This window comes from Ostrea edulis, chromosome 4 (assembly GCF_947568905.1).
Source record: "Ostrea edulis chromosome 4, xbOstEdul1.1, whole genome shotgun sequence".
Lineage (NCBI taxonomy): Eukaryota > Metazoa > Mollusca > Bivalvia > Ostreida > Ostreidae > Ostrea > Ostrea edulis.
Genome location: NC_079167.1, coordinates 9,122,746 through 9,149,815, shown reverse-complemented (window position 1 = coordinate 9,149,815; position 27,070 = coordinate 9,122,746). Strand labels below are relative to the sequence as shown.

Genomic DNA, 27,070 nt, shown 5'->3' with positions numbered 1-27,070 from the left:
GTACAGCTGTTTAACAAACATTGCCGCCTTTAGGAACAGCCTTATACAGTAAACTGATATAAATGTATGATATGTTTTAAGTATTTTTATTTTTATTATATGACCACATATTTAAACTTTTCTAAAATGGTAAATCTTGTATAAGATCAAGTTTTTAAAAAACACCTACTAGAAACTACTGTACAATAATTTGTCTAGTATGACCTTGAAGTAGACATGATATTTGTACTAAAATAGAAAGCATTGTTTCTTCTCAACCTCAAGAAAACAGTGAAAAGCAGATGTCCCGCTTGTTTAATTTTTCACACAGCAAGAAACAAAAACTACTAAATAGCTGAAAATTGTCCAAATTTTATCAAGAAGAATTGTGAGGTTTGCGTGCAAAAAAAATAAACCAATTTCTGTTATTTGTCGAATTATAGAAACGTTTTTGATAGTTGTTATAAATAATTATTTTGAAAGGTTCATCAAATAAAAATAATCCACCATAGGAATTTTCAAAATTTTGTTTACTGCTTGATTTATTTCACCTAGAATTTAACATTGAAGTATATGGGAAAAGCATGTTTCATTACAATATTTTAAAAACAAATTATATTTTCATACTGATCTCTTGGTAGAAAGTTACATACACTTTCAGTTTATGAAACTATGAAATAAAATTAATGATTGACCACACACATTTTTAGAAAATTAGATTTTTCTTATTTTTACAAAGGGCAGACAACTCTTCCAAAAATTCTTAAGTGCAAAAAGGTCAGCTTCTAATCATTTACCAGTCATATGAATTCCATCTGCTTCACTTTCATCATTATTTAACAATAAACTTTTATGTTGATCTAAATCCTTCAAAATTGTTCATTATCCTTTCATTATACATGGAATACCTTAAGATTGAAAATCCTGTAAAATTATTAAGTCGTACGTAAATTAGATCATCACGATATTATCTCCCTTGCGTTGAACAGAATTTCAACCAATCAAATGAATAGAATTTTCACATCATGCATTTTCTATCAATCACAATTGAGAGGAAGTGTATTGTCCGAAGACTGTAAAATACTTCAACTATATTATACCGTCTTCCTTGGAAGACGGTAATGATTATTGCAAGAACACGCTTAAAATACAAAATCAACACAACCAATTAATAAACAAATGAATCTCGCACTAAAATCACCAATCCTTAAGATGAGTGGGAGAGAAGTCTAAGGGAAAAGATACTGTATTAGTTTCCAAGCTAACTTTCAGTAATTTGTTTGTCAGTGTATACAACTGTACAACTGTACTGATATTCACGTGTGCGTTTTTGTTCTTATTTCACTACAATATATTTTGTATTTATAAGGAGAGAACTTAGAAAACCAGTGTACCTGCTTACGAATCCTACATATGTATGTCATGTGAAAGTAAACTATATTCTAAGAATCTTTTTCTTGTTGAAATATAATGTTCTCACAGTTTAATTCAGTGATATGTATAACACTGAAGAACATGCTTTCACTGTCATTTATACATGACAAAAGCTGTATCAACTCAAACTCCAAGCCACGGGCTGGCATTGTCAAATTAACATAACCTCAAATGATTGAAGATATCATATCAATTCAAGTATTGCTCTCATCAACTGCATTGATGTGCGCATCAATTCAATTGTTGTTCCTATCAGTTCAATTGATGCGCTCATCAAATTACTCGATGTACGCATCAATGTGATGGAACTATTGCTAGCAAAATTAATTTAGAGTTTGGTATAAATGATTTAATAATATATTTTATTCAGTTGCAGATATTAAGAATATAATACGCGCATCAAATCTTTTAAAGAGATCACTAATTCAATTGTAGATATGCTGAATTGAAAATATCTCTAAATAGATAGTTGCTCTCTCTCTCTCTCTCTAAAAGAATTATTGCGCGCATCAATTGAATTATTGATATAATTAATTCAATTTATGAGGGCAATAATTCGATTATTGTGCGCATTAATTCAATTGAATTTTAATGCGAATCAAATCAATTGTTGATATCACTAATTCATTCTTTAAAAAATACAACATTTCCATTATGACGCTCATCAATTCTTCAGAATAATTAATGCAATCAACAATTCAATGAATGCGCATAATTCAGAATTGAAGATATCGTTAATCATTTGAAGAGATTTTTAACCAACCGAAGCTGAATGTAAATTTCCAGGCATGAATTATGAAGGACTGCTTAATTTCTACTGAAATCCATTGCTTGTCATTTGCAACTACAGGTTTGATTGATTGATTGATTGTATCTTGCTTAACGTCTCACTCGAGAATTTTTCACTCGTATGGAGACGTCACCAAGACCGGTGAAGGGCTTCAAATTTAGGCCTATGCTCGGCGCTTACGGCCATTGAGCAGGTTGGGAACACTTCCCCTATAGCGAGATATTCTCGCTAAAACGCGATTATCCCTCAAACAGGTGTTTTGGCGTCTTTATTGAATCCCGTGCAACGCTGAATAAGTGCGACACGCACTCAACATGATGCGAATTGTTTCTATGAAATTGACAACATAGCCATGAAATTACATAACAAAGTTGCTGCGTAAGAGGGAAGCAGTCTGAAATCCAATACACATCGTGAGCGTTTTTGTTTCGATCCATATATTTGCAGAAGTATCAGACATTTTAGCACTTTTTCTTCTTTTCACGTGAATCACGAAAAGATGTACTCCGCGGGTGTTTTTCTCGGTTGTACGGGATATATTTATCCTCGCTAGAGAGGGATAATCGCGTTTTAGCGAGAATATCTCGCTATAGGGGAAGTGTTCCCAACCTGTTGAGCAGTAAGGGTTCATTAGCGTGCCACACCTACTGTAACACCTAATGTCACGGGTCCTCGGAGATGACCTTTAAAACGGATGTCCCATCCGTTTTTAAGGTTATCTCCGAGGACCCGTGACATTCACACCTGATGCCGAGCGTTTGGCAATGGAACTGTCACTACCTTTTTTTTTTTTAACGACTTAGGTCTGTCGTGGCCGGGATTCGAACCCCGGCCTTCCGCATGCGGGGCGAACGCTCTAACCTCTCGGTCACCGCGGCGGTAATTACATGTTTTGAAGGCATATTCTGTTTCAATTTAGTTAGATCTGGTTTTAGGGACGTCTGTCCGCATGTGAATATGCACATTCCAAGAACTTGGCGATCTATATCGCGGGCATTATTGAATTTGTAGCAAAATATGATTTCCGGTGTATTTTACACTTCATTTTAATATACAATGATAGAGAAGGCATACCTATATTACACGATGGTTTATTTTATGAGTTTAGAGTTTGTCCTTCTTTAGGTTTGCGCTCCGTCCATCTGTCCGTCAGTCCAGTTTTCCGCACCTTTTTTCTCTGTTCTTGCAGATATTTATTTTATATTTGGTATGTGGCTTTGCCATAACAAGTTACAGATCAAGTTCGAACTTCGTCTCGGTCCGTTGATTTTTCACTTAGTTATCACTTCGAAAAATAGCATGAATAATCAATTTTCCAGACTTTGTTTGGGTTGTGCTTGCAGATGTTCATTTGATATTTGGTACATTGCTTTGTCATAACAAGTTACAGATCAAGTTTGAATTTCGTCTCAGTCTGATGATTTTTCACTTAGTTATGGCCCTTGGACTTGGAAAAATAGCATGAATTATCAGTTTTCCGGACTTTGTTTGGTTGTATTTGCAGATATTCATTTGATGTTAGGTACATTGCTTTGCCATAACAAGTTACAAATCAAGTTTGAATTTCATCTTGGTCCGTTGATTTTCCATTAAGTTATGGCCCTTGGACTTGGAAAAATAGCATGAATTATCAGTTTTCCGGACTTTTTTTTATTGTGTTTGCAGATATTCATTTGATATTAGGTACATTGCTTTGCCATAACAAGTTACAGATCAAGTTTGAATTTCATCATGGTCCGTTGATTTTCCATTAAGTTATGGCCCTCGGACGTAGAAAAATAGCATGAATTGTTAGTTTACATCCAAGTTTCTTATTTTTGTAGATATGAATTAAGAATCCTACATTCATTAAAACTTCTAGCATAGTAATACTACAATATAGCTAAATTATTCATGATCATCTACATGTCACAGTTTATTGACTTGGTTAAAGACCTAAACCTAATTATAAATTTGTCTTTTTTCTTGGTCTAGTCTCTACTCGAATAGTAGTTGATTTCCAACCATTCCTATCCTGGTTCCCCAATTTTCCCTTTTACCATAACCTACATAATGAACTTTGAATATTGTTGTGGTACAGTGATTTTTGCAACAGGTAGGGGACTATGTATTGTCATGCAATACTCTCAGAATGCTTGTTCATCTTCCATTTTGAGGCAAGACTTTGTAACTTTTGTGCGATTTCAAAAATTCACAATACTCCTGTGATTTCTTTGGAACTCTCAAATTCTATATGGTGATATTTTTCCATATTTTAAGTAAAAAAAATATCATTTTTTATTTTCCATCTATTAACATCAAACTTTTTTTTATGCCCCCGAGATTAAAGATCGGGGGCATATTGTTTTTGTCCTGTCTGTCATTCTGTCTGAAACTTTAACCTTGCTAATAACTTTTGAACAGTAAATGCTAGAGCTTTGATATTTCACATGAGTATTCCTTGTGACAAGATCTTTCCGTGGGTACGAACATTTTTTACCCTGTGACCTTGACCTTGGAGTTTGACCTACTTTTTGAAAACTCTAACCTTGCTAATAAGTTTTGAACAGTAGGTACTAGAGCTTGGATGTTTCACATGAGTATTCCTTGTGACAAGACCTTTCCGTTGGTACTAAACCTTGACATTTGACCTACTTTTAAAAAAATTGACATTGGTCATAACTTCTAAATGGTAAATATTAGAGCTTTTATATTCCACATGAGCATTTCTTGTGACAAGATCTTTCTATTGGTATCAAGATATTTGTCCTTGTGACCTTGGCCATCTTCAGAATTGGCCATTATCGGGGGCATTTGTGTTTCACAAACACATCTTGTTTACATCTGCATATTGTATATTGTTAGAAGACATGAATATTTATCAATTTCATGTAATGATTGATTTGTATTGTTCAAGTTATGGTTTGTTGACACCAACTAGTTTATGCGAATAACTCGTTCGTAATTTCTAACACAAAAAGGTAAAGTTTAACACACTGTAGCTCAATAACTAGCTGCAGACCTGGAACTCTCCTGAGAAAATATTGGGACAGACCGGAGAGATACAGATTCACCCCTTATAAAAACTTTCGATTTACGGCGCAGAAAAAAATGCGCACGGTTGAGGCCTTATATCGTTGTATTCTTCCATCGGCGTCTCAAACATTTAATATAAAAAAGATTCCTAACATATTTTCCTACTATACTTGTGTCCAAACATACCTTTAAATATTCATAAAGTTAAGTCACTGAATATCGGGAAATATGCCGGCCCGAGGTCGTTGCGCTGAAGAGGTTCCCGCCAAGTTTTAACACACAACGACCTCAGGCGAGCATATTTCCCGATATTTAGTCAATAATCTATATAAAAAATGCACCAAGTTATTTCCATATAAAAGATTTTACCCATGATGAAAAAATATTTGGAAATTATGCAGATTTTAATAATACGAAACCCGACATTTCCACTTGGATTTGTAACATGAAATAAAACGCGTATAAGTTCAATTAACTGCAAGTATTTTACCGTAAAAATATACCGTCCCTGTCTTAATATATGGAATGTATAAACAATAAGCGTTATGGTGTTCAATTAACATATCAATACGTCGTGTATTGTAAAATCACGTCACTCGAAACAAAATTACGGTATTTAGAATTTCTGAAAGAGCTATCTCTACTTGCTTTTGGAGAATTGTAAATTACTACATGATATGATATTACGAAAATCAAAAGCAACTCTTTTTATTTCTTGTATTTTAATTGCAGAATATAGGCATTTTACGGAGATGTATGAAATTTTCTGTGTCAAGTCCATTTGTAACACGAAGAAAAATATTCTTTTCATCGAAAATAAGGCTACATTTTGACTAGTCCTAATGAACCACACTTTAGAAATACTTTTTTGGCTAAAGCCTGCATCAAAGATTATTCACAAACTATTAATGTTTTTAAGGTACACAGAGTTTTCTATGTGAAATCATTTTTGTTTTAGTTACAATTTTTATGTTATATCTATCACTATCAGCTGCGTTTATAGCAAAGCTATGACAATTCGAAATTCGATACTATACGAAGGCTGTTCGATATGCAATGTATATTGTACGATATCTCAAAAGCATTCGACTCAAATAGTTAAATGAACATTACATCCCTTCAAAGTATTCTCCGCGGTTTGAAATACATAATTTCAATCTCTGAATCCATTTCTGAAATGCGTCACGGTACGCTGATTTAGGTAGACATCTGAGGCAGTGACTGATGGCTGAGCCAAGGCCTTGTCGGGACTTGTAACGTCGACCAGATAAGAACTTTTTTTAAGTTTTTGAAAAAGGAAAAAGTCGCATGAGGCTAGATCTTGAGAGTATGGTGGGTGTGGCGAGACGGTAACCTTCTCCTACTTCAAAAATTGCTTCACAAGCTCAGATGTATGTGATTGAGCATTATCAAGAAGTAGACGAACATGCCTAAATCCTGATACAGGGTGTCGTTTATGATAATATTTCTTGAGCTTTTTTTAGTATAACATCTCGGTAATACTGACCTGTAACCTTCGGCACCGGAATGTGTACGGCTATACCATCACATGAGAAGAATATGCAATAAAGAACCTTCTTTGTCCTTATGGTTCTTTTGCAACTACAGGCCTTCTACCGTCTTTAGTTAGTCATATTTTGTTTCCAATTTTCCTTACTGGTTCGAAATAGTGAACCCATGCTTCGTCACCAGTAACAATATTTGCAAATTGTCTTTGATTGAATTTGGGAAACATTTTGAGCAATTGTTTAGCGGTTTGTACTCGTACCCGTTTTTGGTCATCTGTCAATATATGCGGTATCCATCTGGCAGAAATCGTTCGTACTTTCAAAATACGCTTCAAAATGAAATACTCCCGCGATAGCGATATCACAATAGCTTTAACAATATCACGAATCGTGTATCTGCCATCACTTTCAATTATTTTCCTGACTTTTGAGACATTTGCCTTGCCTGTTACAGTCACAGGTCGGCCAGATTTTGCTGCATCTTTGACGGACCCTGTGCCAGTCAGAAATTTCTTTCTCTACCTACGAACTGTCTCATAAGATACCTTATCAGACCCATAAACTTCCCCCAATTCAGTAAAAATCTACATTACCGAATTTTGTGCGAACTTTTATATAAGCTCTGATTTCTTCAATATTCTAAACCCGTTTCCCAACCATTTTTACAACAGTGGTCAACGACTGGCTCTATTGAAATGACTATAAGAAGGCTCGTGTTTATACCGTTGGAAAGTTATTGAATAGAGCTATTCGAGAATGTCATCATCCACGAAATCGTGCAAAGCTTTATCGCGCTGTGGTACAATACACATTACATATCGAACAGCCCTCGTATATTTTGCATCTATGTGTGAATAGATAATAATACGGAACATTGATTGTCGACTTCAGAGAGACTCCTCACACCGTACAATCTACACGTACTACACGGAAACATTGCCAGCAGTGTAAAATAGTGACTTTTTAACGCTAATTTTTATACCTGACGTTGCGTTATGGACTACAACTCCGTACGCTTTTTCACTTATCTTCACTTGAACCATAACTGATACACATGTATACAGTATTATTTATCAAATTTTTGTTCGAATTTGTTTTATTACAAGACTTTGAGAAAAAGTTCATGCATGACATTTACTTTGATCTAGTAATTAAAAGAATGTACTAATTACTTTTTAAAAGATAATAGTCATTTTGAAAATGTATACAGGGTTCATTTTGGTGTATATCCATTGATAATTCAACATAATAAGATAAATACTAACATGTTTCTGTCTTTTGCACCTAGTACATTGTAATAGTATGTTAGACCAGACGGAATTTGTACAGCATCAGCTTGAATACATCTTAATTAAAATTCTGTTCTTTTGATTAGCCTAACAAAGATTGAAATCTCCAGGAAATTGTCAAATATTTGATGAAATTTGTTATTTAGTTTACGGTGATTTTTGACAGCATGTCTACTTGAAAGGAATCATGAAAAGACTGCATCAAATGAGATAAATTAGGAATTACTCTTCATGAATTTCAAAATGGCTTTACTTTTATAGCTGGTGTATCAGTAGTTGCCTATACTGTAAATCTTAGCTCCTTTCTTTTTATTTTAGCTAGTTGCTTATGAAATCCTTCAGATAAAAATCAGGCTGAGCTGAAAAGAAGTTACATATAATTTCAATTCGTATCCATCCATTTGCAGAATCCCATATTGGTCTATTGAATGCAAAGTTAATTTTTATTAATTTTGTATATAAGCTGTCTTCCATGCGTTGAGCCTTCATCATACTTTTAATGTGACAATCGTGTTCCAAGTAATCCTTGAGTGTCTGTGTGCGGTATCTTTGTCTATTACAGATCAATCTTTTATTTGTGGATTTTTGAAAATGTGTAATGAAAAAGAATATTTTTATGTTAACAAAATATTCAGGCCAAATTTACAACACGCACATCAGTAGCAATGGCTCGGTAGTTAGATCCCTTTGTGACCGGGGGCTGTGGGTTCAAACTCTGTTCGTACCTAGGTCACATCAAACCTAAGACGTAGGAAAGGACTGCTCCTTTGCCAAACAATCGGCATCGCGGGTATATATTTTAAGCCACCACAGGGGCTAAACCCGTTTAGGGCTCGAACTCTGTGATACCATGAATCTATATTTATGGTATCACAGAGTTCAGTACCAAAACGGGCTTAGCCCCTGTGGATGAGACCGTGTCATGGCAGCCGTTGGCTGAATCCTCACTGCTACGACAAAGAGCGCCATGCATACGTTTAAATTCGCAGCACTAAACCTAAAACCCATGACGTCTCGAGAGAGAGAGATGTAAATTAAGCTAACAAAGACAATTAGCCATCTTAGAGGTCAAAGGTTGAATTTTATCAGTTGACAGCATAAGGAGTCAAACTGGTAAAATATGACATAATGTCAAGGTTAGTCAAAATCTGCTCGAAGACAATTTTTCATGGTTGAAGAGCCAAGAAGCTTTTATCTTATGGGAATAAAGAACAGTCTCACTGGTTTGAAACAGCATAAGTGGATCATTTTTGTTTGTTTGTTTTTCACAAAACTTGAATTTCCAGGGTGTCAGAACTTTGGGAGAAGGGTTGCCATCTTTAAGGTTCTGGTACGTTTTTGTGAGGCCGATCTTTCAATGAGCATTTTTTGGCCATAATGCTCCACAGTAATAGCAGTAATGCTGTTCCATTGGTTTTTTAGCTCACCTGAACTGAAAGCTCAAGTGAGCTTTTCTGATTACCTGTTGTCCGTCGTCTGTCCTTCTTTTTACATTTTCGACTTCTTTTCCAGAACCATCGCGCCAATTTCAACCAAACTTGGCAAAAGGCATTCTTGGGTGAAGGGCTTTCAAGTTTGTTCAAATAAAGAGCCATGCCCCTTTCAAAAGGGAGATAATCACATACCTGCAAAAATGGGGTGGGGTCATTGAAAAATCTTTATCTCAAGGAGCACTGAACAAGAAGAGCTCAAATTTACATGTAAGCTTCCTGACATAGTGCAGATTCAAATCATGATCCCCGAGGGTAGGGTGGGGCCACACTAGGGGATCAAAGTTTTAAAATGTGAATATATAGGGAAATCTTTGAAAATCTTCTTCTTAAAGAACCATGGGCCAGAAACTTTACATTTACATGAAAGATTCCTGACATATACGACCCCTGGGTCGAGGCCTCTGCTGGTGGACTGTTAGTCCCCGAGGATCTTTAGAGCCCAGTAGCTAAGTACTTCGTTAATAGCTTGAAAATACGGATGTATATTTAATTGCTGGGATAAAATTTAGAAATTCATTTCAAAATTAAGGATTATCTCCCTCGTGCATAGCTCTATCCTTGGACGATTTTGGCTCCAGTTTTTGGCACTCTAGTTTTCCTTTTAGCTCTTACAAGTTTATTGTTATTTCGAATTTCCTAAATTTCGGCTTGAACATCACTGAAGAGACATTATTTGTCGAAATGCGCATCTGGTGCATCAAAATTGATACCGTATAAGTTTTACATTAAGACCCCTGGGTCGAGGCCTCTGCTGGTGGACTGTTAGTCCCCGAGGGTCTCTACAGCCCAGTAGCTAAGTACTTCGTTACTAGCTTGAAAATACGGATGTATATTTAATTGCTGGGATAAAATTTAGAAATTCATTTCAAAATTAAGAATTATCTCCCTCACGCACAGCTCTTATCCTTGACCAAACTAACTTTTCAAGCAGGTTCAATTCTTAATATTTACATTTCCATTGTTTGTCCTTGATATCTTTACCATTTGAAATGATAGCCATTTCATCATGAATATGAACGACGTGCGTAGGAATCTCGATGAATATAGTACGAATATTCTAACGGCTGTGAATTGTCGTATAGAAATGAAAATACAAGTAGAATGTAAATATAAGAAATTCTTTTCATGAAGCGCTATCTTAAATAGCTACATGGACAAACGGGATGATTTCGGCTTCTCCGTCGTCAACTTCCCATATTTAAGTAGCAATATTCCATTATCACCTGCATATGGCGTTTATGCCTCCCAACTGATTTGATACGTAAGAGCATGTTTTGTGCATGATCAATTTTTAAATCGAAGCAGGCTACTGACAAACAAGTTGATGCTACAGAGGTTTCAACAGTTTCATCTAAAGTCAGCATTTCGCAAATTCTGTGGTCGTTATAACGATCTAGTTTGCCAATACAACCTGTCATAGGGTCATATGCTGTCTGGCGTGTTTCATACCGATTGTTAGGCCGTTCTTTACACACTGATTTTGACTACGGATTACTCCGTTTACCCGACCAGATATTGGGTTCATGGCGGGTATGAACGGTTGACAAGGGATGCTTACTCCTCCTCGGCCACTGATCCCACCTCCGGTATGTCGAGGGGTCCGTGTTTGCCCATCAATTTTGTATTCCTTAAAGGAGTTATGAGATCGATCACTGTTCCCTATCGTCACCTTTTCATGTATATTTCTACAGCAATGAAACTGTTGTTCATGAATGTATTCAACTAGACCTCAAACAACCGACGTGTGGACCCGTTTTGACGTTTAAGAATAACTTTTCCTTCAGATGGTGCAATTTACCTATAATTTTCAAAAGAATTGTATCAAATTTTGGCGCTAAATGCAATGAGTTAACATATATTTTACAATGCTGAAATTGACATGGATAATACGTAGATTCATACAACAACACAACAACATATCACTCATGATCTGATTGAATTTTTTTTTCTGTTTTGAGGCCAAACTACTTGAGATTGGTAGAATTAATGGCTTCAAACGTCGAGAGACCAAAGTCTCATGAGGTCAAAACAAATATAAATCGATAAAACACATATTCTAATTGAACGCTAGGATCTGTGAATGAATAAACGATTTTAACATATTATTAAATAATTCCGATGTTTTTGATTCCAACAAATTAGAAAATATAGAACTTTACGTTCATCTTCATATGCCTTCGAGGTGAATATAGAATTGGATTATTCCAACATCGGACCAAACATAAATTTGGAATTTCAAATTGATACGATTGGTTGTAATTCTTTGGTCGCTCATTGAAAACTCGCATCTCCAATTACTTCCACTAGATCTTGCACTCTAGTTATAAACAAAGATGGCCGATCAGGTACCTTTTGGTAAGCTCTAGTGACCGGATTCAATTATTTGAATTATTCAATCATATGGTAAACAAAAAACTGTGTCTCTAATCACTTTCGATTAGGTCTTGCACTGTAACTGTAAACCAAAAAAAATGGCCGACCAGGTATCGTTTCGTAGGCTCTAGAAGCCGGTTTCGATGTTTTGAATTATTCAGTAAAATGATAAAACAATCATTGGTATTTTCTCAGTCAATACGATGCTTTAGCATAATAATCACCGAGTCGTGAGGGTTCGGTGAATATCAAACTTCTCAGGTGGCTGTTAAAGTTTCATATAGACCTAGAAACTGTCAAACATTTTAAACTAGGCAATAAGGAGTTAAGGAGGACAATAGCTCACTGTTACTCTAAAAATTGTCATACTTGAGAAATTACTCGCGAACTTATGACGTGTATAGCAGACGTGCTAATTCCGATAATGACGGTTTCATTTTGCATTAATGACCGTTTATTTTGCACCGATGACCGTTTGTTCTCCATCGATAATCAGTCATTTATTGTAGCTATTTATTTTGATATGTATTGTTCACTGTGCAGAGACGTAAATTATCCTTTTCGCTGCCTATACAAATGGCATATATACATTGATCATTTCCCCGATGCTAACAGGGTGTACTATGAACAAGCTATATGGCGGGGGATTATATATTCACGTCAAAGGTTAACTCTCGGGTATTTGATGTAAAGTATGACAATATTGAAACTTGGAGTTCTCGTTAATCTTCCTGTCCAAAATCTGTGGAGGAATATTGACTGTTTACTGGATTTAGGGTACTGGAGAACATTAGAAATTATGAAGTTTGGGGTGGTTTATTAACCTTGCTTACGTTGTACACAGTACATCCTTGAAGATATGAAAGAAGCTGATCGATTGCCGCGGTACTCCTGGAAGATCACGATAAGGCTCAGAATCTACCGCTTACACAGTTATAACAACAATTTATTATATTGATCGGTATCCTTATTAACATGTCTGCATCATATTCTAGAAATGCAGGTATAGTTAAGTTCATATAGTGCCTTAATGACGAGTATCAGACACCGACAGAGTCAGGTTTAAGATATTATATCAAGACATAATTAAGGTATTTTGAAATTGGTAAGGTTAACACCTGTTAAATCTTCATTTTCTGGTTGTATTGAAAACATGGTGGCAATTCTCCGTTTTGATGAGATTTTAGACGTTTAATCATGTTTCCTGGTGAATTTCAAAATAGAATTTATTGACTTTTGTTCAATTTCATGGAAATGTAAATATTCTAATTACTCCGATGCTGACAAAGTCATATTTGTTTTAGGAAAATGCTATCCGGATTTTGGTCGGTCGTCATCACCAGTGATTGTTTCGTAATCAAATCGTTTCCTCTCTGTTCAAATTCAAGTTCCAACGTGTTTAAAATTTCGATAAGAAGAAAATCGATCGTTTATAACATATTGTCTCTGTTGCTGTACTTCTGCTATTCCACTAATCGACTGCCATTACCCTGTAAATGAAATGTTCAATAAACATGCTTAACTACCATAGTGATTTCTAAATTGCGCATGCGCTCTAGAAGAGGAAATTAGACCATCTTTTTTAAACTTTAGACATGTAGATGACGGAAAAAAATGTGATTTAAGGAAGAATAGCGGTTAATAGTCATCCGTCCATTACAAAATGATACACAGAAGCATGAATGGATAAGAATTAGAGCTTCGTTTTCCGTCTTCAGCGATGCCTTCACCCTTGGTAATTTTAGCTTCTCTGTCAGTGGTCGTCGGACTTATTGGCAGCGTGTTTATTTTACTGGCGATATCTGTAGATTCTTGGGAAGAGATAGAGTTTTCTGTGATCAGCGCCAACACATCCACAGTCTCCGTTACGTCTGCAGGGTCACGCTCTGAGGTCACTGTTTACAAGGACCTTAGTTCTGGGACCTATTACTTTTTGTACTATCAATATGGAGGGCCATGGAAATTGTGTGACCTACTTTCAGGTAATTACTAAATGATTATGGTCATAGGCAGTTCTTGATTAGTTTTGCATTTTTTCAATAAAATATGATACATATATCTATATTTTGGTAATTAACATCGATAGAGGTAAATTACCCCTAGCATGAAACAGTATATGCAGTATCTGTATAGCTTTCTACGGTTAATATTTTCTTTAAACGCAGTAGAACAATTCGTGACTTCAAATAATCCTTCTATGCTTGTATTTCATTTGACACTGAACTGTTATGGTATTACAATATAGGCCTACACGTATATGCTGTCATGGCTGATGTTCTTGTACTCAAATGTACTTCTAGAAAAAAAATCCCATGTATTAAACTCCATCTCATAAATGGACTATCATCAGTTCAGAAACATTTCCCACAATTCCATTCAGAAAAAAGTTACAAAAAATTGTTTTAAATGCATTCATGAGTTATTGAGACAGTTGTACTTGCCACTTTAATTGTTTTTCAGACACTGCCCGGAATGAGATGACCACTTTAGGTGGTGAATACAGAGAAAAGTGCTACAACTTTGTGTCCGAGTACGACGAAGAGTCCTCCACACTACAAAGTGATGGCAAATCTGTCGCCAGTATGTTAACTACTTTTTGTTGATATAACTTTTATCATCTGCCGATACACCAATTTGAAACAACATCGTTATATTACATCTGTGAAATGTGTTAGCTTATTGAAAGGTGATGATAACGAACAGTGATCAATCTTAATATAACGAATCGCGAACAAGCATGGGAAAACGGAGATAGGGTTTTTTTAATATTAACTAGATATATACACAGTTTTCCATTATCAGAACTTATTAGATAACCATTAATCAGTTTTAAGAGGTATTTTATGGTCAACGCACAGATTCCATGAATTGATGTCTTTTTCAATAAGAGCACCACAAAACCAATTAATAACACGAAAAGTAGACCTACTCTCCGTTGGTTCTGTTGGTAATTGTGGCTATGGCAGTCACTGCTTTCAAAGGGCTACTATACTTTATGGTGCTTGTCTTTGTTCTTACGTTGTCATAAAATGTGTTTCAGGATTGCAGAACTCTGGAGCCTCCTGTTTCATCGTTTGTATCATCGACCTTGTAGCGGCCTTGGGAGTCGGTGTCATAGCGCTTCTTCACAAACACGTGACAGCTTGCATGGTTACTGGGGTTCTGTACTGTATGGCAAGTCAGTGTCTTCAAAGCCTGTTATGTTATTTATAGTTGTTTTCTTAGAATGTATGCTCTCTCTCTCTCTCTCTCTCTCTCTCTCTCTCTCTCATATTACACACTTAAACTGTACACAAATAAATACTTAATACATGATGTGTCTGTTGTATTCTTCAGGTTTATTTACCGTGTTTGGACTGGCTATTTTCCATGTGAAACATCATTATGAAGTCTATTACTGTCAGTCGCTGTATCCAATTCCAAAGGGGGCCTGTGATCAACGGACACTGTCTATTTTATGGGCGGTGCCAGTGGCGTGGGTAGGCGTGGTCATTTGTTCGGCAGCTAGTGTGTTGTGGCTCTTTCTTACCCGAGCTCTAAGGGTGATCAAAGCGAAAACAATGATATGATTGCCTGACACGAACTGTAAGGGCTGTCAAAGCGACAAGAATGTTTGGTTTTTTTTTCCCCGTTTTTTATTATATTTTATTCCGATGTTATATTTTTGTAAATATATTATATGAAGAATATTTTTATCATATGACGCAATAAAAGGTAAAACACATGTCAATATGTCATTGTATTTCGGTTCTCGCAATGTCACCAATGTTTACCAATACACAGAAAACGCGAGACCTAGATCTTGCATATCCTATGAATGAAAGAGGACAAACGTAGGCGCAGAATATTATAACAGACCAAATTGATTTTCAATAGGGTTTTTCGTGATAAAGCCACGATAGCTGGTGAAAGCCGCACATTCTGGTATCAATATACCTGAAATGAACAATTTCTACACTTATTCCCCAATGTAATGTTAAAAACCAACTATCGTTCACGTGTAACTTTTTACTTGAAGCCATATTTTTAAAACGCCAACATCCCCAAGCAAGCACATATTTGATTACTTCTCTGCAAGGACATTAAACAGCAAATATCTTTATCGACTTGGCTTATGTGATACCAGTAAACTTTTTTTATTTGCAAAACTTGGCTTCTAGACTGATTTGTCTAAAAGCACGATCTGGATTATTGATTTCAAACAGTTTACGAACCTTGATGATACTTGTAACATGGTATGATATGCATGACTGTATCCTCTCTATTTAATTGAAAAAATCAACAGTTTTGTCAATTGAACGGTTGAATAACAGAAAACGCTTAGAGTGAAAATAGACGGTATTCACCTAAGTAATCACAAAAGGTTCAAAGCAAATAACAACAAATGGTACTTTTGTTTTAGCTATGTTGTTTTTTTATGGGATGATGACTTGCCATCACATAATTCAGAAGAAACAGAGTCAGCAGGTGTTTCTTATAACTGTTGCTTCAACATCCCTCAACCACAATACGTTGAAAGTCGATATATCTTCAATCCTACAAGTCACACTGTGCTTGTAATAACTGATATTCTCTCAATTTATACTCAAATGGCTGGTAATCCACATATGCAATTAGCATCTATCTGAATCTTTTGAAGAAGAAAAATCGATACTTAGTCATGTATATCTCACATGTGTTTAAAATGAATATACGGTATCACCAAACGAAAGTTCGGTGTGTCCACAACCTGGGGCCGCATTTCTATGTGACGTCTTATGGTAATTAGAATGGAGTGTCGTCGTTAACTATTCACTTTAGATTAAACCAACACCAGTGACGGAGTGTAACGTTGGTGTCCTGTAACAGTTATGGGTTTGTGCTTGACATTTCAGTCAATTTGGCCAAGAGTTTTCACTATCAAATTTGACAGATATTTAACACAGACGGTCTATTGGGGGATGCCGTTACATAATGACTAATTAAGAAACCCAGCGACCATTAACTATGACAGTGTCTCGTTTACAAATATGAACTTTAGTTCTTTAGATTTATGGAACAACACGTTACGAGTATATCGTTTCTTTGTTCTTCACCGCGGCCTTCTGCGAAATGATCTTTCGTTTTACAGCATCCTCGTGTCAAAAATGATCAGCTCTTCGCGCTGTCTCTTTCGGGAAATAACATGCAAAAACCCGGATTCAAAATTTATAACAACGTTTACTTTAGTATGAAAATGGTAAAGATAAGGAACTGTTATCAATCTTATCATCCTACAAAGGAAAGGGGCAAACGCCATAAAGCAAGTTTCCAAAAGGTTTCTACAAACAAAATGGATATACGTGTATATTAATTGCTGTCTGTTATACTTCTCACTTGAAGTTTTTATCTTCGTCTGTCGCTAATTTTGGTAGAATATCTCCAAAACAAGAAGAAAACTTCTGTTAAACGTCGGATTTGAGTGTTGAACCAAGGTCTCCCGGTTTTAAAGCGAGCGGTCGAACCACTAGATTTCCGCAACCGGTCGCCTAACATTTGAAATCAATTACATATGTACTATCATAGAAAGTGTAGATAAAATGACACATACTCCTCAAACTCCTGTTGTTTTAACTGGAAATATATATCACTGTCTCCAGTCTTCCATCTAACGTTAACGTGAACAAAATTCAAGGTCAAGTTAAAGTTCCTAAAATGCTGAAGATACGTTATTTCATTCGGGAGTGAGAGCATATCATTATACCAATGTTTTGCTGAATCATTAAAAATGCTGCAATCAACCTGATAGGTTTTTTTTTCATTTTGACCTACATGTAGATGCATGGCATTTCTTTAACGTGCCAAACCCAATCTAATCAGACTTCTTAGATCCGCGCCGTATACTTTGTAGCGATTGTCAGCGTATCTTAGGATCTGATTTCAATTAGATTGGCCAGCACCTTAACTTTGATATCAGGAAACTTGTAACTCACTTCTAATATGGTTACTTGGCGAAGGAACAGTTACTAGTTGCCGCCAAACCAGGTCGAATGATTATATGTCTAATTTATTATATTTACCAAGAGCTAAAACTGAAAATTTTAAACGTTCATACAGCTACTCTTCTGCATTCCTTTGGAACAAACTGTCTCAAAATGTTCGAAGCTCTGGTTCGGTTGACATTTTTAAAGCTATGCATTTGATGGAATATTTTCATTGTAGTAGCACTTAAACATCGTGCTTTCCTCTTTTTGTTCAGGTGTGCCAAATGTAGTTGTGCTATGGCACTGTGTGTGCGTGTGTCTTATGCTATTTTTTCTTCTTTCCTTTTATGTCATGTATTCATATTTAGGTAATAATTGTATCACTAATTAGGTGTGTCTTATGCTATATTTCCCCCCTTTTCCTTTTATATCGTATTCATGTTTAGATACTAATTTTAGATGTTAATTTTATGTTTGTGTATATGTTTTAATGCAAGACCACAATGGAAACTAGCTGCTAATTTGTGTTATCCTGGAGAAATAAAGGCTATTATTATTATTACCGACGTGAATATGTTAAACGCCTTAGGTTTGACGCAGCGCCGAGATCTAGAATAGAGACCAGGCGTCCTGGTTGTGAAGCGAGCGCCTTTACCACTAGGCTATACCGCGACCACTGGTAATTAGTTTCCAGGGGCCCATTTTCAAAAGGTCTTACGACTAAGACCAGTATTCTAGTACATCTAACATTTTTCTATTTCCATGTACAATTTGTGAAAATATGGTTTTATATACTCGTCGTCTTCTGTTCTTTAGATATGTCATCAATTTACACTTTTAAAAAATGTACAGCGTTAAACAAAATGGAAAAAGCAGCGCGCCCCCACTAAATTTTTCAAATTTAAGGTAAATAGAAGCATCTTGTTTAGAAAAATGTAAACGATAAAAGAAGCAATAATTTCTTCCAGTTTCGGGGAAATAAATGACTAAATCTTTTGATTTATTAAATTACTTTTATTGGGAGAACTTAACTTTTTTTTCAAAACCCTTAAAATTTGCGTAATTTTATTAATTTCACCCTATCAAAAAACTACAAAAAATAGTAAAAAGGACTACATATGAGACATATTTCAAGCCCCATAATAACTAAAATCCAGGAGCTTCCGTGGGCTCGCCCCCTGAGCCCCCAACGAGGCCTTCGCCCTGGACCCATGAGGGGCCTCAAGACGGCCCCACACCCCCTGTCTAAAACAAGTGAGCCCCCTCTAACCACGATTCCTAGATCCGCCCCTGAAAAGTACCTACTTCTGGTCTTGAGTCGTAAGACCTTTTGTAAAATGGGTCTATCAGTGACCTCGCAATCCCACCAATGATATTTCCGATACCACGCTGTTTTTCATAAATAGAATAGTTTCTCATCCTATTCTTTGATTTTCCCTAATCCTGTACACGTGCTGTAACTGTTCCCCGACATGTGCGATATTTGGGGCGAGTTTTCCTTCCCCTACTGCATACGTAATTTTTACGGTCCAAAATCTACATATCGTTTTGACTTTGGTTGTGTAAAGGGTCACCATAATGATGCTGGTAGTACATCGCGGCTAAATTGCATTACATTCAGCCATGATAGCTACAGAGTCGGTGCTACACGTATGAAGACTCTCTCCCGCTGTTGTAGAGTTATACTTTGTTATTGACATTATAGAATTCCTTTAAAATGTGTTACTCAGCTTCCGAATATTTCCATGGAGTGGACAGAATTAAAGGGACGGGGAGAAAGGGACGGGAGGGGGGAGAAAAGGGGCGCAAAACAAGAGGAGGTATTAAAGGGAGGGAAGGAGGGACTGGAGGAGAGAATAGAGCGAGAGGTGGAAAGAACATGGCGTTGATGTGTGACATGTGACTCGTTGGTAAAAACTTTTTGATATGATGGACAGTAATCGAGGTTTATTGGTGAAAATAGTAACATTAGTAACATCCCTCGAGACCTCTCCTTGTATATGACTCCATTAAGGAGAGGCCTTTCATGTAGACAGTATGACTGCTGCTCAAAGCTTATTGTGTATTATTTACATAATACAATGTTGTTTATATTGAAAAAACAACTTAGCATACCACAAAGGGAAATATTTATTGAAAAAAATTGCCGTTTTATGTGAATTGACTTATTATATAGTGGTTTGCTTTCAGACACTGCACGCACTACCATGACGACGGGAGGGGTGGATCGAAAGCAGTGTTTTAACTTTCTGACTGACTACGACGAGGAATCGGAAATTGTATCGACAAATACTAAGTCTTTCATGGGTAGGTATAATCAAATCGGTAAGCCTCGGTGAGCCGAGTGAATATACCCCCATTTCAGAACTACGTAAAGTGAAAGATATCAGCAGCATCTCATCTCGCAGACTGTTTTTTCGTGCTGTTTAAGCTGTATATCAGAACCATGATTTAAGTATAAAGTCCAGTGAATATATAGCCTGGTAAAGCCTTTTTGATATGATGTACAGTAATCGAGGTTTATTGGTGAAAATAGGCTTACCGACCTATATAGAAAATATTTATATAGATTTATATAGAAAAGACAATAAGTTTAACATTACCTGGAAATGAAACCATGAAGGTAGTCAGATGGAATAAACATGAAATTCTGGAATTGAAGGATGTATTAACAGAAATTCTATCAAACTTTGTATGCGAATAGAATTTATATTTACTTCACCTAAGCCATAGGCTCGTGTGAGCTTTTCTGATCAAAATTTCTTCGTCTTCTAAACTTTGCACGTTTTCGATATTTTCAAATTTGTTCAAACTATGATCCTTGAGACCAGGATGGGGCCGCAATAGTGTTTAAATGTTTTGAATAGAAGTATGCTGGGGGGGGGGGGGTCTTTAAAAAGCTATCTTCTCAAGAACAGGAGAGGAAATTCTGATAAACTGATATAAAAGCATTCTCTTGTCGAAGTTGTCGTGCAGATTTAAGTTTGTCCTCAGGGTGGGGTGCAGGGTAGAGACACAATAAGGTTTTTATACACTGGAATTTCATATGGGGAAATTTTTAAATATTTTTCTCAAGAATAACAAGGGCAAGATTCATTAAATGAATATTTAAAATAGATCGATCCTTGTGTGATGTCATAGGTTTTTGCAAAAATCTTTATTAAATCAAACTTTGTGCATGATAGAAGTATATCTTTCAGAGAAATTTTATTCACTGGATAAAATTTTCTTTTAAAATGGTAAACTATTGATAGTGAAAAAAGTTTATATTTTCCATAGATCATAGATTAAATTATTTATAATTTCAAAAATTTTGTCAAGGGCAATAACTCCTATGCTGGTATTTCCACTGCGGTATATGTTTATCATACAATGTTTTCCCTAATATCCACAATAGATTTATACATATTTATAAATAATCAGTTTTTATAAACTGCTAACATTAAAAATTTGTCATTTTCCAAAAGTTGCTTTTTTTTTAATTCTTCTGTTTTACTAAAATGTGTGATTTTCTTATGATGACCTATTCTTCTGTTTTTGTATGTCTGACATCTTTAAAAAGGTGGCAACATACTCATTTTCTTTGATTATTAATTAAATTCAACTATGTTGAGTGGAAGTAAATACAGTTTTTCCACTTTCAACCATTCATATTGATAAGTCAAATGAGGGTGGAACTACCTTAAGTTTGTTGAAACAATGACTCCTGGGACCAGGGTTGGAAACAAAAAGAATTTTTAAAATTATTGGTATATGAATAAAGGAGGTTACCTCTTACCAAGGACAAGGATACAATTTATAAATTCAATGCTCGAGAACTGTTTTGCACATTTTCCCTTGTCAATGGTTCCGATCCACTATAATCATCCTGGCGAATCGAGCTTCTTGGCAGAAAAGATGCTTCGTGCAGGATACATTTTTTTTTCTCTTTTCAAATAATTTTCCTTTCCAAAAAATACAACGATAAAGTTATCATCGTTCATTGTTTTGAAAATACACAAGCGCTTCATGAAAAGTATGCAGTTCATACCCTCATGTAATTTCAAAAACGAAATCTATTTCTTATATTTACATTCAACTTTCATTTCTGTCGGAATTCCTAGCCTTTAAAATAGACGTACTATATTTATCCAGATTGATACACGCATTGTTTACTGCTGCAGCGCATTCCTGAATATATGGTTACCATTACAATTTGTCATTATATCAACGGCAAAAACACTGGAAATGTAAATATATAGTAGTGTAGATTCAAAGCGGGTGCACAATTACACAGTAGGCTTTTTAAAAATAGTTATATGCTTATTGTTTAGTGTACTAAGATAATGAGTCTTTATCTATACATGAATCGTGGTGAGGAAGGTGGGTGTTGTGGGCCATGGTCCTAGCTTTTGTTTATTTGTTTTATCCAGGTCTTCAGAACTCTACAGTAGTTTGTTTTATGGTCACTATCATCGACCTGATCGTGGCTAATTTTCTGGCGGTGCTCGGTATCTACAGAAAACAAGTGCCCGTTTGTATGATAGCGGGCGCGCTCTACTGTATTGCAAGTAGGTCCAATTCAATTAATTTTCTGAGATGAAACGATTTTGTATCAGTGTAACAATCCAAAACTATGTTTTATAATACATGTATTTATTTGTTTCTTTAATTTCAGGTGTATTTACATTCTTTGGTTTAGTTATTTTCCACGTGAAACACCATTATGAGCGTTACTACTGCCAAGCATTATACGACATCCAAGAAAGCGTATGTTCCAGTCGATCAGTGAGCACAGGATGGCCAGTCCCGGTTGCATGGTTGGGCCTGATTCTTTGCGTGATGGATAGCATTCTGTGGGGGTTCCTGACGCAGGCGTTAAGGATAATAAAAACCAAAACAATGAGCGATAGGTATTAGCACTGCTCTTGAGCTTTACAGTATAATTACGTGCCTTACCTAATGTCAGGGTTCGGAACATTAAGTCTGGTGATCGGATTTTTTTCACTGAATAGACATTCCCAGAGCATGTTTTATTCCGTCCCGAATCTACCCGTCCTTCTTTGCAATATATCGCAAGAATCCTGTCAATTATATTTTCTCATACGGTGAGATTTGATTTTAAATGCGTATTGTTATACCTCAGTAGATTTTTTTTCTTTTTTACCATTCGGAATAAGTATGAATACTATGTTTATTATTTGGGTAAAGTTTTCAGAAATCGCACTCTTGAATGCAGTTTTTATGCGATTTCTAAAATTCTGATTTGTGATTGGCTATTGGTGTCAGATGTCGTAATATGTCAGTAATATACATGTCACAGTCATACGAAACAAAGAACTCTCTCATTGACAGCATAGGATTGTTTATAGAATTTGGGGGGGGGGGGGACTTTCGATGGAATTCAAGATGATTCCGATTTCATAACACCAAAGTCATGTATAATGCTCTGAATTTATTGTTCGATAATAATGAAATACTTTGTATTGGTAACTGAATCAGATACATATCTGACAATTAAAAGTCCGATAAATTGCAGGAAATTCTCTATGATTGCAATTCAACACTATCTGTTATCTAATACCCCAATTGTTAAGTATAAGACGCATACTGTATCACTTATTATTACTGAACTAGTAATTCAGGAAATAGCAAGTTTATGGTTTCCCTGATCTGGAACTATGACCTTTCTCTGTCAGTGACGACTCAATGTTCAGCATATTAGGATTGTTAAAGATGGTATCACCAAGGCTTCACTCTACCAGTAACGATGTCAAGTGTTCAGCGTATCGGTCGTACTATAAAGATTTTACTCTACCATTGATGACGTAAGGGGTTAAACATATAAAGGGCTGTTAGTGGACGTAATATCGAGGTTTCAGCTCCATCAGTGATAGCGAAAAGGATTAAGCTTATTAGGAGTTGTTGGCGGTTACATATTAACCAGTGATGATATCTAGGGTTTAACATAATACGGGTGCTTCGTGGTTGTGCCATCAAGGCCTCACTTTACCAGTGACGATGTGAAGGGTTTAGTATAATACGGGTTGTTTGTGGTTGTATTATCAAGGCTTCACTTTACCAGTGTCGATATAAAGGATTAAGCATAATACGGGTTTTAGTGGTTCTTTACAGGTTTCACCCTACCAGTGTAAATATTTTTACAAAATTCCACCGAATAGACAACATGGCTAAAGAACTTTGGAAATACAGAAACTTGAAAGGTCATTTTCAGCGATTCTTTTCTTTTATCGTGTCAGTTTTAATTTCCTATTCCATATATGCATTTCTTTCTTGTATAACATTTATTGTGACGAAACCCAGTCTCAATGCCGCGGAATAAACAGGACTACTCTAACAGAACTGTTAGTTAGGTTGTACTTCATTTTGATTGTATCACTAGGATACAGAACTATTCAGTTCATTACATTTCTCGATATAATTCTTATTAAAGAGGAATGGGATTAAGAATTGTAACAAAATACCTCAATTTGAAAAATCTATTTAACAGGTCTAAAATAAAAAGGGAATAATTTATGATTACGTCAAACATCTGCCGTCTTTTTAATGCAGTGCAATTAAACTTGTGCGTGATGCAACATGTGGAGTGCAGGGTTTACCGGAAGGACAATATCACCTATTCGTGCAATAGGTCCATAGTTAATGGTACTCGTTTCCTGCTATGAGAGGTACAGGTAAGGCTGGTTTATGACCATCGCCGTGTGTCTCATACGAAACTCCTTCTCTTAACAGTTTTTAGATGATAACAAGAGATATGTGACAAGATGTTTTTTAACAACCTTATACTGTCTTGCTATGATACATATAGAGTGAGGTGGTCTGTTTGTTAATGTTAGTTGTTATCGAAGAATGTCGATATGTTATTCATTGTTACTTTTAAGCAATATTATTATTTAATAAATCATCTGAACGTGTTTTTCTGGACTTTTTTTTTTATAATTTAGAACTGGAACTCGTTTGTATATTTCTGTTAAAAAGGAATATCCACTTCTAAAATGTCTGATTTTTGGTCTGAGGCGGATAGAAAATGAAGTCGGTGGCCATTTTTAACCACTGTGTTAATACTTCACACAGGTACTGGAGGTGGGTTAAAGTTTACACAACGTTAACACAGTGTTAACGCAAACTCGCTTTTAAAAACAGTTAATCACATGGTTAACTTTAACACAGAAGTTAACACCAAGATAACACCGTGTTAAAGTTAACCACATTTCAAAAAACATTGTACACATTTAACGCGAACGAGTACGGTGTGCGTTGATGATTTGCCTTGTTTGCGATCGATTTCTGTAAAGTGAAAGTTCGTACATGTACCGATATTCTGCAGAATTATGTTAAATCCAGAGATACTTAGCAAAAAAATTGAAACAGAATCATTGTAAACTAAGGCAATCTAATCAAAATTAGATCCATTGATCTGCTGACGTATATCACTACAAGATATACGTAAACGAATCAAAGGATCTAGTTTTAATTTGATTAAAACTAAGGTAAAGTTTATAACCCTAGTAAGAGGAATTAACAGATTATTTCATAATATATGAAATAGCTAAAAGCTAACAAAATATGGGATTCGATACACAAGAGCTTGTTCTGCGTATGGTCAGTTTTTAAATCGAGGCAAACAAGTTAATGGATTTTCGCAAATTCTACGGTCGTTATAACGATCTAGTTTGCCAATACAGCCTATCATTGGGTCAAATGCTGTCTGACGTGTTTCATATCGATTGTTAGGCCGTTCTTGGTACACTGATTTTGACTACAGATGGCTCCGTTTGCCTTGTCGGGATGTGGGGCTCACGGCGGGTGTGACCGGTCGACAGGGGATGCTTATTCCTCCTAGGCACCTGATCCCACCTCTGGTGTGTCCAGGGGTCTGTGTTTGCCCAACTCTCTATTTTGTATTGCTTGTATTGTAGGAGTTATGAGATTGATCACTGTTCGTTATCTTCACCTTTCATAGAGTAGATCCATGTTTGTGCAATTCATGGTCCCCAGGGGTAGGTGGGGCCACAATAGAGGATCAAAGGTTTACATATGCTGATATATAGGAAATTTTTTTAAAAATATCTCTTAAGCTAGGGCTTTCATATTTTGTATATAAATTCTTTACGGTAAGACCTTTCATGTGATGCAATGGTGTGTGACCTTGACGTGGAAGTTTGACCTACTTTTGATAAAAATCTGACCTATACAATATGCATATATTTAAGGTAGATCTTTCATATCTTGTATATAAATTTCTTACGGCAAGATCTTTCGTTTCATATCATGTCCTGTGACCTTAAACTTTGGCCTACTTTTAAGAAATTATAACCTTTTAAGTATATCTGGAACTATTTCAGATAGGGCTTTCATATTTTGTAGATAGGTTCTTTATGACAAGACCTTGTGACACAATGGTGTTTGATCTTTTGACCTTGGAGTTTGACCTACTTTTTAAAAAAAATAATGACCAATTCAATGAAAGGTGAAGATAACGAACAGTGATCAATCTCATAACTTCTACAAGCAATACAAAATAGATAGTTGGGCAAACACGGACCCCTGGACACACCAGAGGTGGGATCAGGTGCCTAGGAGAAGTAAGCATCCCCTTTCGACCGCTCACACCCGCCGTGAGCCCTATATCCTGTTCAGGTAAACGGAGGTTAGGCTTTGATATTTTGTTGATAAATTCTTTATGGCAAGACCTGGTTATACTTTGGTATTTGACCTTGTGACCTTGATCGGAAGGGCCTCCGTGTCCGAGTGGTTAGAGCATCGCGCTCAAAATCACACGGCCTCTCACCTCTGTCAGCGCGGGTTCGAATCCTAATTGCGCCGGTAAGTGAGGTATCTTCCCAGGTACATTGTATCTGGGTTCTCTCTTCCACCAATAAAAACTGGGCACCACCAGATAACTGAAAAATTGTTTAGTGTGGCGGAAAACATCAATCAATCAATCAATCAATTGACCTCCTTTTGATAAAAATCTAACCTATTCAATATCTCCTGAACTATTTAAGATACAGCTTTCATGTTTTGTATATAGATTTCTTATGGCAAGGTCTTTCATATCATTCCATGATCTATGACCTTGTTATTAATTGATTGAATATTGTTTAACGTCCCTCTCGAGAATATTTCACTCATATGGAGACGTCACCACTGTCGGTGAAGGGCTGCATTTCGGCCTATGCTCGGCGCTAATGGCCTTTGAGCAGGGAGGGATCTTTATCGTGCCACACCTGCTGTGACACGGGAC

At 36.0% G+C, this 27,070-nt stretch overlaps 2 protein-coding genes across 2 annotated transcripts in view; both read left to right on the top strand.

The window, feature by feature from the left end:
• LOC125670984 (uncharacterized) overlaps nt 1-24,737 on the top strand; it is a 45,063-nt gene extending 20,326 nt beyond the window's left edge. Inside the window, exons 2-4 of the mRNA XM_048906455.2 lie at nt 20,014-20,130; nt 22,236-22,373; nt 22,481-24,737. Of these exons, the coding sequence (XP_048762412.1) occupies nt 20,014-20,130; nt 22,236-22,373; nt 22,481-22,722 (497 nt within the window). The 3' untranslated portion in view covers nt 22,723-24,737. The remainder of the gene's footprint in view (nt 1-20,013; nt 20,131-22,235; nt 22,374-22,480) is intronic.
• LOC125670985 (uncharacterized) lies at nt 13,415-15,605 on the top strand. The gene is made up of 4 exons (XM_048906456.2): nt 13,415-13,863; nt 14,342-14,461; nt 14,922-15,059; nt 15,218-15,605. Exons 1-4 carry the CDS (start codon nt 13,602-13,604, stop codon nt 15,448-15,450), a joined length of 753 nt encoding a protein of 250 aa, XP_048762413.1. The 5' UTR covers nt 13,415-13,601; the 3' UTR covers nt 15,451-15,605.
• Nucleotides 24,738-27,070: the final 2,333 nt, after the last annotated feature.

Coding starts and splice junctions, on each gene's coding strand:
- LOC125670985 (XM_048906456.2), top strand. CDS start 13,602: ATGCCTTCACCCTTGGTAATTTTAGCTTCTCTGTCAGTGGTCGTCGGA. Junction 13,864..14,341: donor ATTGTGTGACCTACTTTCAG/GTAATTACTAAA, acceptor ATTGTTTTTCAG/ACACTGCCCGGAATGAGATG. Junction 14,462..14,921: donor TGATGGCAAATCTGTCGCCA/GTATGTTAACTA, acceptor AATGTGTTTCAG/GATTGCAGAACTCTGGAGCC.